Source organism: Amblyomma maculatum, chromosome 11 (genome assembly GCF_055883805.1).
Source record: "Amblyomma maculatum isolate TAMU_Amacu chromosome 11, ASM5588380v1, whole genome shotgun sequence".
Lineage (NCBI taxonomy): Eukaryota > Metazoa > Arthropoda > Arachnida > Ixodida > Ixodidae > Amblyomma > Amblyomma maculatum.
Window position 1 is genome coordinate 35,156,173 of NC_139354.1, and position 14,088 is coordinate 35,170,260.

Below are 14,088 nucleotides of genomic sequence, written 5' to 3' on the forward strand. Positions count from 1 at the left end.
AGTGCTCCGTACAGAAGGGATACTTTGTACTTATTGCACTACATCAAAATACATATGTATAATAAATGTGTGTGTTCATATATGCGCATTTTGATGCACAACGAGTACAAAGCGTCGTTACTCTACGAAGCTCCGCGCGTACACATGTGCGCATATACACATGTATCTGTATCACTAGTATGCACATACATTTATACACATACATGTGTTACACCCAGTCAAAACAAACTACCGAACTGTGTCCAAAATACGACAAAATATCCTGTAGTTCTGTCGCAACCATAAGATTTTTCTGCAGTTCTGTAGTACATTTCTGTAGTTTTGTAGTTTTTCTGTAGTATATTTCTGTTGTCTGTAGTTCTGTAGCACTTTTCTGTTGTAACTACAGAAATTTCTGATGTTACTACAGAATATTCTGTTGTCACAACAAGTTTCCCGTCAAAACTCGCACATAAATTCTGTCGTAACATCAGAAAATTGTGTGTAGTTTTTTCCGACTGGGCACTACTGAAAAATGAGTTGCCTACCTACCTTGGAGTCAGAAAGATTCTTTAATGAAGCTCCAGAAAAACGCATCATAGTGTGATCTCTGGAATGGTTTTATGTACCGTCCGTCCGCTAAAACATCAAAGATGTTGCAAGCTCAAGCGTAGACAACACTGCCAGCATAACCCCAAGCAGATAGAGTATGAGCTCTTTCCCAACAGCGTTTCTCTACACACCATTGTTGAAGAGAGGATGCAGTAGATATTTATTTCAGCAAACGTTAACCTGCTTAGTGTTGACCGCTTCAGCAAGTATTTCAAAGTACAAGCAATATTAAAATGCCGCTGAGGTGATTACTTGGAGTAGTACGTGTCCGCTCTCTCATATTCTCAAGCACCCCTGTGTGATATTCAACCTTCACCAAACGCAGCTAGGTTCAAGGCATTGTCTTCTAGACGAGATATCACTTACAATCCTAGTTCACACATTCGCAGATAGGCCAAGAGAAACGATAAATCATTCCGTACTAAGAATATTACACGTTGGAAAGGACAATGCAATGACGCTCGAAGTACACCGAAGAATTGGTTTCAGCAATCACTGCATCTACAAATGGGCACATAATTCTGAAAAAAGGTATAAATGCATGTCACCCTTCCCCAGGTGCATTACAAAGCCGCTGAGGATGGAATTAAAAAAATGTTTTCGTGCTCGATGAGAATGTCACAGTCAGCACGATGTTACAAAAACGTACCCGTTGAACACTTCAGCGGAACAATGGAAGGTGTAATTTGAAACCCAAGGCTAATGGATACGTGGAAGCACATATATACAGTCATACCCTGATGCCGATAATATCTACTCATCACACCAGTAGTTGCCATCTATCGCAGCAACGGTTATCACATATTACATTCATTCTATGCCACTCAAGTCCTAGTTGCTACACCAGAAGAAAATGACATAACTTCCTCCACCTCAATCGCCATGATCTTGGCCACTGCTATTACGACATTCACGTGTTCGGGTGGCATCACCATTATCCCTCAGCAGCATTGCATATCCGGCGCCAGCATTTTATTCAGGGGCATAGCATGCTCCCTCAGGATGCCGGGCAGTCAAGCAGTAAGGTGAAGTGAACTACGAACTTCTAAAAAATTAAGATTAAGTTTTGCCATAACTTCTTAAGCCACTATTTGTGCTTAGGAAACGGAAGTGTCATGCACCTTGCGGCCCGGCACTGAGCAGCTGCACATTGTCATGCTAAATGCAAAGAACACAGTAGGCTTCCATGTCATGGGCTGACTCTACACAAGCTCTAAGATTGATTCGTTAACTTCTGAGAAAGAAGACAGTTCTGAGACTGAACTTCTTTAGCTCACAAATACAAAACCATGGCTGATGGCGGAAAGGTTACTGGCTTTTAAAATCACTCCCGCCTTCAAAGGCCAAGAGAATGAGTCTGCAGCACCGCGTCGGTGCTATTATAAGATCTTGAGCTTTGCCCTCCGTATCAGGTTGACAAAGATGTCGGCGACCTCGGCTGGCAGGGATATGAGCAAGAGTAGATAGGAATAGTCACTTCCCCAAGGAGAGCGATATCGGGTCATTGGATGCGTTTCTTTGACCGCCCTCTCTATCACACTGACGCATTCTTCTGGATCGTCCCTGATAAGAGCCTTGGAAAACTCGGCAGTCATCCTCAACCACTGGGTGATCTCTTCCTCGCTGTAATCAGCGATAACATCCGGTGCTTGCAACTTGAATTCCCGCATCACGACGTCTTTGGGAGGGTCGAACATTGTTATAATGGATGTCCTGCAATAAAAGACAAGAGTACACAATAAAGAACCACGCAGCAAGAAGTATTTTGCAGCGTCAGCTGTTTCCAACCTTTGGCGGAAAAAGCAACGTTTTTACTAAATAACGCTATCATATTATGAACGCAATCAGCTATGAAATTAACGTGCAAGGTCGATTGCATTCAGCCGGGTTACAGATCATGTGCCGCTTTGTAATTATTACGTAAGACATTACAACCTTAACCTGTCACTATAGGTCCTGTGAAACGCTAACAGTCTGTGGCCCTTTCCCAACATAATCTGCATGCTCAGGCGATAAAGTGAACGTACAATTATTTTTTTCAGCAGACCTACAATCACAGATAACATGGCTAAATGCAACAAAAAAAAAAAAAACAATTTCTCCAAGACATCAGTAATGTAGAATGGCATGACAAAAAGAAATAAATGTTGGTGAATAATGCATTTGCGTAACTTTAATTAATGAAACCAGAAAGCTCATGATTGTGCAGCCTGGTTCACGATAAAGAAATATTAAGCTGGTCATGTATTAGTGTGGTTCAGGTGAAGATGGCGGCGAAAGAGGTCGACAGATTGAATAATAAAGAGATGAATTCTTAGCTGCCACAGTAACTCGTTTGTTGCTGGGAAACCTAGTGAGCAGCCGGGACCATGAATTTGCTAGCGAGGATGAGAAGGGGATAAAATATATGCCGTCGAAATAGTGACAATGAACACACACACGCACACGCACACGCACGCACACGCACACGCACACGCACACACACACACACACACACACACACACACACACACACACACACACACACACACACACACACACACACACACACACACACACACACACACGCACGCACGCACGCACACACACACTTACGGCGCTCGACTACTGTTCCCAAGGACGCGCGCGATCGAATACCGGCCTCGGCGGCCGCTTTTCTATAGAGGCGAAAAGCAAGGCGCCCGTGTGCTGTGCGATGTCCGTGCACGTTAAAGAACCCCAGGTGGTCGAAATTTCAGGAGTCCTCTACTACGGCGTCTCATAGCCTTAGTTGCTTTGGGACGTTAAACCCCACAAAACCAAAACCAAACCAACACACACACACACACACACGCACACACACACACACACAAATACACACGCGCGCGCGCGCACACGCACGCACGCACGCACTTGTAACTACCTGTAGGCTGAAGGCTCCACGGTGATGAACTCGACTCCCTTGCCGTGGCATTCTCTACGAAAGGCGTCCATCATGGAGATAACGGCATACTTGGACATACAGTACGGTGCAGTCATGGGTACTGTAAATCGTCCTGTAAGGAAATTACGAAGTTCACTTACGAGGAAAAGGGAGGAAAGGATCGTTGGTTGAGCGATACGCTAAAAATGTCGCGCTGACACAGAAAGTGTAGTCTTAGAGCTGAAACAACACGCGTGAAGATATATTAGTACCAGATCTATCATCCTCATCAGGCATACTCATTACAGGCCTGAGTGCATTATCCTTGCACAACAGACGCCCCACCAGCTGCTCTCCACTGAAGCGTGCACTATGCCACCCAAGTGCACATTGTCCCCGTAAGCTTCCCAAGCTCATATGGCCTTTCTTTCAGTCATCATCCGCTATATTACATGATCTGTAACCTGATTCTTAATTCTCATTATCCAGAGAGGCCGCCAAAATCACCCAAGCATTTTATTGCACTGAATGTTTTTATTTGGTGTAAATTTTTGCAGTCACTTTTATCGGGGAAAAGAACCCTCGACATGAAAGGTTAGGTATTAACTGAAGCATAACAGTATCCGAACAAACACTAGCGCTGAAAGCGCATCTCTTATGACTTGCTATCATGTTCAATGCATGTGGTGAGGCGTCATTGGCGCCTGTAGCATTCCAGGCTCTTCACCATTTTAACCGCCGTTCTAACCACCGAGAACGCTGCTAAACAATCCTTTAAAAAAGGAAATCAACTTGTTTTTCGCGAAGCATCACAGTGTACTTTGTTTACACATATTCAAATCATGTCTAAAGTGCGGCTATACTAGAACGTTTCAAGATCGAACTGACAATTTACTGAAACTAGACCAGCCTTTACCAATGAAAATTCGAAATTGCATGTGTAAGATCGCATTCCGTTCCGAAGACGCCCAAGTAAAACTGCACGTCATAAAATGATTATACTAATAATATGGGCTACAAAACATTACGAGATGGCTATAAAACTTGCTGAGGTCCTTTCAATCAGTATTTGCAGCTTTCGTTATAGCTGAAATCATAAAGCTGCTTACTTGAGATATCAGAAGGGCTGGGTTGTTATGAAAAGCGGCCAAATGAATTGGCAATCAACTCGCTTAAAGCCCGAGCTGTACCGAATACAATCTATGCTGCTACTTACACCTTCAGCAAGTTATCACAACTGTATCCTACTATCTATAACCTTTCATTGATATGTCATTACCAAGCGCCTGCAGGTGGTGTTTCATGCAGTATTTTCTCATAAACAATCTTTCGTTTTAGCCGAGGATTTGTACAGCCTACATTTAATTATAGCCGATGTTTCATTATCGACAGCGTCTTTATACAAAATACGACTTCAACGTCGCCACCGACGCAACACAAGTTTCGGTGTTAGGCACTCCTAGTGTAATCCCTTAAAAAAGAAATTATCACCTCGTGCATCCTTCGACCTTGGAGTTTTAAGGTGAATCTGAGTGCTTGTATGAAATACGTTTTCTCAGTGTAGTTTTGCGTTTACCAAGTTACGACTTTCAGTTAGGAATTTCGACGTGAAAGTACACTACTGGGCGGCGTTTTTATTTGGACCGCGTGGAATTCTGTAACGCGCAATTATATCGCACAATAAAATCGGCTCAATCGCATTTCGCGTTCACCTCAAAACTCTTCCTGAGGCCAGGAACTGAAGGAAACACTCCCGGCTTAGTAAGAAGTTACATCGACAAAATCACTAAAGCGGGACACCGGCAACCCTTGATTCCGAAATTAAATGCAGCAAAAGATATCATATTATATTTGAACGCCCTTCACATTGGCTTACGGCTTTGGCGCTCGTTTCCCAGGCCCGAAGACAAGGAGTGGAATCACAGCCATGAAGGCCTTATTTTTATGGCTGTTAAATATAAAACCGCCTTGCCTTTTCGACGTCATTATATATCAAAGATTTACAGCTAGTGTTAATTCTTTCGGAGCGTTCAACTGCCGCATCGCTCAAAGCTCCATGTCCCAGATATAAAAGCGGCGTACCATGGCCTTTAGTCTCGAGCGGTATAATATCCCTGTTTCGTTTATTGCAAAAGCAGTACTACTCTAGGTTGCGAGCCTTCAGCGTAGCGCCGCCGGTAGCCACGTCTTACCCACGTGACACTGTGACGTCACACTCCACGTGACACTAGGCAAAGTGGGCTGGCAGGAGCTGCCAACTTGGATCTCTCGTTTCACATGGGACGGTTATGTTAGAATCAGCCTGCTAGGACCCTGGCATTTACGTTACCCCTATAGGCCACAAAGGCACGTTCATACGGCTTGGTCAAAGCGGTGCTTGATATGTGGGCTGAGGAACAAGAAAAAAAGAATAGAAAAACACTCGGTCACCCGCAGCTAATGCTTTCGCTCAATATTTGGTTCAGCAGCGTTGAACACTTGCAGTTTTTTCCCCTTCAAATCGCCGCCTTTTCCGCTACTAGAATCAGATGTGGTTCCTTCGTAGGTTGTTTCTGCTTTAACTTTCCGTTCTCTTTAAGCGCCTCTTTCAGCGTTAGCCAGTCGCATAAATAACTATGATTTGCATGCCAGAAAAGTGACATAGATAAACTACTTGATAAGATGTATCTACTTACCAGACCGGTAAGTATCCAGCACTTTCTCTCTATACCTATGAACTGCCTTGGCCCCAAAGATGACGTTATTACTGGTCTAACAGCCTGGTCGTCCTTGGTCACGCCTGGGTACAGGCGAGGGTTGAAACGTGGGGGATAACATCTTGCGCTATATTAATGTATTGTACTTATTCCAGGAGTGAAGCGTTTCCTCCAAGCCAGTTTCTGATGCTTTGGGCGAGAGGAAACCATCGTAGTACTTCTGTTACTTGCTCGGTGTGCTGAATATGGAAATAGCCTATGTAATTTTTTCCCTTACTTTTCCTGTAGGGGAATAACTGCTCACTCAGCCCATGCGTCTCGTGTGGAATGTGATCACAGGTAGCGTGGTTTAAAACAGAGACTTTGTGAATAAATTAGGATTGCGGCCTTTTTAAGTACTTTTTCAACTTGCGTTTCACCTTTTACTGAGACTCGGTGAATGATTTAAGACTGTGGCATTAGTAAGTATTTTTGCAACTTCTGCTTCATCTTTTACCAGGTGTAAGTGCGTTGGAGCATTTTGTGAACATTCGTTGTCAGCACTGAGTGTTCATGCAGAGAAGATATAAAACTTCGAAGAGGAAACCATACGGGATGAGCTCTCAAGCTTACTAGGAAGGCTCTAATGACCTATTCATTAATTTTTATGCGCGAAAGAACATAACAATATTGGCGCATTCATACCTAGGGGGCTGGCCATTGTGATCACCCTGCCTTTGCTTTTCCTGAGGAGAGGCAGGAATGTCTTGATTACTCGTAGCACTCCAAACACGTTGACGTCAAATATTTTGACAACTGTGTCCACCGTCGTCCATTCAAGAAGACCGCCGCTTCCGATTCCAGCGTTTGCAACCACGGACCACAGCACTGCAGCGTTTAAAAGGATAACACACGTTGTACCAGCGACTCGTATGAAAAGGAACGATCACATTGACTTCTTGTGTATCCTGTAGGTTTGCAAGTTTGACTCTCTGCGGAATGCCCTTAATGGCATCATAAAAGATTTGCGTGTAGCGAGGCACCCCCAATCAGCATGTAATAACCATCGAACAAACAGAAAATGATGTCATAAAAGTATAAAAAACACGACTGTAGACCAAGTGTCTGTTCCTGAGAGTGACCATGCGTAGTAACAACATAATACAACCCAGGCAGCACAAACCATAGGAGCAATATTAGTCCTCAGTTGACAATGTCCATCCCAACTTAGGGCCAACGCATTGACAGCACAATATTTATGTTGGGCCGATGCTTTGCGCCGCCTGGGGAAACCTTGCAAAGGGTGTGTAATTGCGACAGTGGCATTTCGCCTCACACTGTACCTTGCTCCTAGAAAACACCAACAGCTGCTCCATCAATGTTGTCATCCCCTTACAGCGATCTGTGAAAATATGTAGTACAGAGCGATATGTGCATGTGTGGAGAGATTGTGTGAGAAATCTCTGCTTGGATGCACGAAAAATTGTTGGTTTTTATACTCCAGAAAACAGTCTCTAGTTCAGCTTACTATTATTTTCTGTAGGATAGTGCACGATTGTATAAGAAACTCTTTTACGTCCCACTGTTCAAAACTCACACTATTAGAAGCATGTGCTGAGGAAAGAATTACTGTAAGCATCCTTGTAGGTACGAACGTTTAATGTTGCGATAACGCGAGAGTGACTTTTCGTGCACAGTGGCGTATTCTCCGGTCCATCATTCGCTTCCGCAGCTGTAAATTAAGATACCAATGAGCATTATCAGCTGTTCATTCTTTCACAATTGCTCATTCAAAAGAAACAAAAAAGAATGCTACACCTTATTATTTTTTTATTACAGAGGTTCTGCGTGATAACCAAGTACTCAAGGGTAAGCTACAAACTTCCTTCAACAAGGCCGCTGTCGTAACACTGAAAATAATGCCGATAACGTGTTCCTAAATTTCTTAGTTTCATTTAGAACATTTATACCTTAATACAAATAAGAAAACGTTATGAACAAATTATTTATGTTATTTAAACAATTCACCACCCTCATTGTGCCGTATATCGCGGCGAGGCGCAAGCACTTTGCGAACAGAAGAGCAAAAAATAAAATAAAAAAAAATTGTCAGAAGAAAGCAAAACATTTTCGCTTGGTGGAAACCTTCGGCAGATGACAGTACTGGTAAAGTGCCAAAATGACTTTCAAACGTGGCACACATGATAAGACCGTGGTTTGTTAAGTACGCAATAATGCCTAGAACACTTTCTTATCGAGCTCCTTGTCCGTGCCGTTATGTTCTTATGTATATGCTATTTTTTAGTCTTGAACAAAAACAGGGCTCTTCTGATGATGAGTTACTAAAATAGTCGCAATACCACAGGTTCTTTAGCTAAATATGCTAAAAATGTCCAGAAATGAATGAAACAGCAATGGGTATACCCACGTTGTATTAATTGCAGTAAGTGATAAAACTAATGCAAGAAGCACACATTGATTTCAAAACAGATATTGATTCTCGCAAGACTGTGTTTAATACGAGCTCGTGATTTATGTTGTATATAATTGCGCTAAAATATGCCACATGGTATGCATAGATATATGTATGCATGCTACGTGCGTCACCGGGAGGCAGCAGCGAGACCCCTTGGCTATTAACGTAGATGTAGTTGGCATGCAATAGATTGTGATGACAGGCCTTCAGCTCTTGTAGTGCGACACAGTTTTTATCCATTGAAGTTCCCCATGAACACTTTATGTTTAATTAAGGAAAATTTAACGAAGGACATAGTATTATTGTATTTGATTCATATGTCCAAAAGCAGCAAAAGAAAAATACTATCGGCTATATCTGCTTAAGATGTTACAAACGTAACGTTTGAACTCCCACTGAGATCACGCTATTTATTGCGGAAAATGCGGTGCAGAAAAACACCCGGTAAGGCCAGGAAAACAGCGGGATAAGGATTGAAATTGCAAGGCACGTTCAGGTTCATTGCTTCTATAAGTTTAAACCTGTTTTCGCGGCTCATTGCCCCCTATTTATGCTTTTCGGCTCGAGCGGGTTGCTTATGTCTGCTGACCCGTTGAATTCTGCTAGGTCCGCTTTTATTTCTGCTAATTTCAACGGGGTGTACAGGGTGTAGTAATTTTTTGCAGCCATTTTCTCATCGCTCTATTGCTCCTTGAAAACATTACAAAGTTGTTTCGCATTACCTCTCTGTGTGGCCTCGCGCATCGGATGCGTTGCAATTGCACGGGCAGTTAGATCTTTGCAAGCACACTGAGGTTTAACTATTATGGCAATTAATCCTACTTTATGCGTTGAATTGATCAGATCAACTAATGCTCCTAAGGAACAGGCTCAGGGCTACGATTCGAGCATTATCCAGCCGCGCAGTAAAGTGTTAGTTGAGCACACCGGGTTTCGGTGATTCGGAATCGCTGATATGTTCCTTTCTTTTGGTAGGCACTTAGTATATAGGAATTTAATCCAATAGAAATTCAAACTGATTTCAGTAATCTTTTTTTTCAAGGCGAACAGTGCAAAAATATACCCGGCCTATCATGTAAGTTGCAAGTAGTTTAAAATGTTAGTTTTCACAATGCACTAAGTGTATGGCATGGTTAAGGATCGAGCAAAACAGCGCTAGTGGAGACGAAACACGTGAACGACAGACACATGCGCTGACTAGCAACCAAATGATTTTTTACTCCCCTCCCCTCATCTCCCCTAGCGCTCTTTTACTCGATTCTTAAGAAAGGCATATGATACAGAACGGGCATTTGCAACGAATTATATTTAAAATGTAGGAACGGAAATGAACAGATGGGTGATGACGAACATTACGCATGTACAGCATACTGGACAACAGTGCAATAATGCATATGCAGTAGCACTTAGCAAATACAATCTGAAGTGGAAGTGGAACACTTGATACTCTACTCTCGTCACCGGATAAATATACCTCCTGCTGTTCACGTATCCTGTTGACAACGATCTTCCATTCAGATAAATATTTTATTTGCGTCATCATTCTTTGGACATCTGTAGGCTTCTGTCATGGTGAATCACCAAGCCCAAGCTGCTATGTTCCCTAGATTCCTACTTCCGCATTTAGCCCCTGTCATTGCTTCAAACGATGCCAATGGCGCATCCAGGCGGGGGTGCTTTAAAACACAGCGGAACAAAGACTACGCTTGAATTTAAGTACCTGCACAAGCTCTATAACTACTTACCTGAACTTCTACCACACTTTTTATTTCTTTCAAAACTCATTCCCTTCATCATGTAGCTATAATGCACTCGTGCACACACACACACACACACACACACACACACACACACACACACACACACACACACACACACACACACACACACACACACACACACACACACACACACACACACACACACACACACACACACACACACACACACACACACACACACACACACACACACACACACACACACACACACACACACACACACACACACACACACACACACACACACACACACACACACACACACACACACATACACACTGGGTCCGCGACAATTCCTCTTTCTGGTACCCTCCTTCCTCCTCATAACGATAACATGCACACTGACCTCTGTCGCCCAATTGCTCCTTAACGACATTCAGGGCATCGTCGATCTGTTCCTGCTTGGTGACGTCCAGTTGCAAGACCTGTACGTTAGAGAGGCGTTTAAGCTCTTCGGCTCCGTCACTCCGGGAGTTGAGACAGCCGGCGAAGACCAGGAAGTTGCTACGGGACAGCCTCTTGGCCAGACGGTGACCGAAGCCCGTGTCGCATCCTGCGTAATGCAGCGGCTCTTTTGAACAACTTATAACGACCCGCCACTAGAAACGCGTACCGGTCGAATTTGGAACGTTTACAACGCTATTACTACAAAATATTGAGCGTTTCCACAAGATCGTCCACAGGAGTACACACCACGAGCGCTAGCACAACTCGTAGCCATTCTCTTTACGACCGGAAGTGTGCATTCAAAGATTCCAAAATATCCTCCATTATGTATTCCGAGATTCCCGCCTCCCAAGCGACTAGATGAACGAGATATACCTGCGGAAAATCAGCTGCTGAAGTATTTAAGTACTAAATTTTTGGACATGCCTCGCGAGATAGCTTACGTGCTCGCCAGTGTGTTGCCCCCCAGGAGATCCGGGCTTAAGGGAGCACAGACAACACATTTTGATTGCGTTTATCTTGTTAGTGACGCGTAAGACATTAGTGTACATGCATCACCGCGTGGTACTCGCTTACGGTCACTAAATAATGTATAATTGAATTGTTATCCCATTTATTTTAGTTTCGGTTTAAGCAGCACCTCAGCCATGTTTAGGACGTCAAAGTGGCATATAGGCCACGCGAATGATGGGAAAATCTTCGATATATCGCTCTATCGGCTAGCGTTCTGATTAGGTTTAACACTTAAGTTATCCTAACTCAAAAGTTGAAATTACAAACTGTGAAGAAGCAGAAGAAGGAGATCAAATCAGTCAATATTGTCGACCATAAACCCTGACTGCTCATTGGAGGGTCACATTCTAAAGTTAAAGCTCAGCTACTTTGGTCATCTGATGAGAAGAGAGGCGCTGGAGAAAGATTTGATGTTGGGAAAAGTTGAGGGTCGCCGGAGAAAGGGTAGGCAGCGAACGCGATGGTTAGATGGCATCCTCGAGGCACTGCAGATGAAGTTATGTGATGTTAGGAAGATAGTGAGAGACCGGAAAGCGTGGCGTGGCATGGTCAATAGGGTCACGAAGAGTCGGACACGACTGAACGACTGAACTGAACTGAACTGAAGAAGCAGGAATTATATGGCAGCATTTTTATTTCTCACGTGGCCTGTACGCCACCTCGACGTCATTGCAATCGCTCAGACATTGAAAGTTAAGAAAGTAAAGTAAGGTAAAAGAAGAAATTCAGTTATAAGTTATGGTGGTGAAGGGTATTTAGCCTCTCGCTACGCATGATTAAAAAAAATGGCCCAACCAAGGATTGGGTGTCTATAGTCATTTGAGCTAGAGCATGGCATACAGTTGGACTATCGAAAAGAAGTAAAAATAAAAAAGAATTAGTGCATTTCTATGCTGCTGAGTATAATTAGTTGTAAAGAAGGGGGAACAAAATGAGCTAAAATTATTTCACCATATCAACCCGAGAACATTATATTCCATCTGGTTAGCTCTACTCACCAGTAATTAGCACAGCTTTTCCGTCTCCATTGACTCTGGTCACCCAGATGTATTTTGCGATGAAGCGGGACAATCTGTAGGACAGCTGAAGAGCGACCCACACTGAACCGACGATCATCGAGAGGTGTCGCAATGGTACGAGGACATCCCATAATTGCCATAGCAGGAAGAGAATCGCAAAGAACAGTAACCACGATGTCCTCATTGTTTTCAGTCGACGTCTTCATGCACACCAACACACGCCAATGAAGTGTAGCCCGGTCGACAGTGACGCGCTCAATTACCTTCTATCTGGCGAGCTGTCCTGATTAGGCCGGGGACGGCGGCGTGAGCAAGAGAGGGGAGTGTCGATTTCGGCCACAGCTGGCGCAGCTATCAATGCGGGCACAGCGTTTTTTCCGGAGAGCTTGACCTGTGTTATGCCCACAGAGACTCTTTCATGCGTATGCCCGAAGAATACGGCATGCGCCGAAGAAATAAATAACACAACGGCGACGTACCGAAGGCCGGTGTTGCCACAAGGTGGCTTTCACAACACGGCGGTTGAAACACACGTAGTATCAGCGAAATCGAAAGGGCCAGGATGACGCTCGGTGTTTGAAGGATGGCCGCTTCTCCTACAACCGGTCGCCACCGACGGGGAAGGGAAACAAAAAGATAGAAAGATGCATCACAGTCCGAGACAGCGTCCGAACGAACGAGGAAAAAAAGAGCAAAGAATGCGGCCAAGCGTGCAAGAAGTGCGACGAATTGGCGTGCTGCCACGGTGTTGTAACGCAACAATAGCTGGACACGGATGAATGCTAGGTGCCAGAGTGGTCGGGCGGCGCGCTATCGTGCAGGCCACGTGGTGAGCACGTGTGCATCAACAGTTAAAAAAGTCCCCTGCTGCGATGACGACTGAAAAAAGAAGAGCTGCGTCTCTTTATAGTAAAAAGAAAGACCGGTTATGGCCAAAGAAGAAACAGCAGTAAAAGCTCCCGCATTTAAAACACCACCGATGAGAAATGAAAAAAGAAAGAGCTGCATTTTTCTATATTAAAAATAACAGCCAGTTATAGCCAAAGAAGAAACAGCAGCAAGAAAGCCCACATTTAAAACAGCACCGCCATCAACAACCGGATCCGGGCAGGGGCGGCTCTGACCCCATCTGTTCGACATCGATGGCAGGAAAAAGATCTACCAGTGACTGACAGGTGCCCTCACTGTGAGACTCCACCTGACGTCTGCGATGTGCGTCACCTGTTGTGGATGTGTGCATCAACGACGCACATTAGGCAACGGATAATCATGAAGGTGGGCCTGCGGTGGAATCGCGATAGTGATTATGAGAAATGGAGAATGGACAATCGCTATACTGCAAACCTTCTCGAATACATAAGCACAACTGGACTTCACTCCTTCTTTTAACTTTCTATCTCCTGCATCCCATTCCCCTTTCTCAACTTATGCCTTGTGGCAAACTCTTCGAAAAAAAAAAAATACACAACACCAAATTTATTGCTGATATGAAAAAGATGATATTATTAGTCAGTCTGTGCTTATTGTTAGTGTCCAGGGTCAGTGACAGCTGATCTATTTGAATACCTTCGGAGCAAGAAGGAACAGCAAGTTGGAGAGAGACGGCGCATGTAAGATGCATTCAGATGCAATACAAATAATAGGCAGGAGTCAGAGATGAGAGTTACATGCGAAAACTAGCAGC

General features: G+C 43.9%; 1 protein-coding gene across 1 annotated transcript; it reads right to left on the reverse strand.

Moving 5' to 3' along the window:
• Positions 1-493: 493 nt before the first annotated feature.
• Positions 494-13,138, reverse strand: LOC146173461 (retinol dehydrogenase 7-like). Its single transcript, XM_084584961.1, has 5 exons — positions 12,384-13,138; positions 10,772-10,978; positions 6,874-7,056; positions 3,494-3,626; positions 494-2,304 (listed from the first exon to the last, which is right to left on the reverse strand). The coding sequence occupies exons 1-5, from the start codon at positions 12,586-12,588 to the stop codon at positions 1,971-1,973; spliced, it is 1,062 nt and encodes a 353-aa protein (XP_084441087.1). The 5' UTR covers positions 12,589-13,138; the 3' UTR covers positions 494-1,970.
• Between the last annotated feature and the right edge of the window lie 950 nt (positions 13,139-14,088).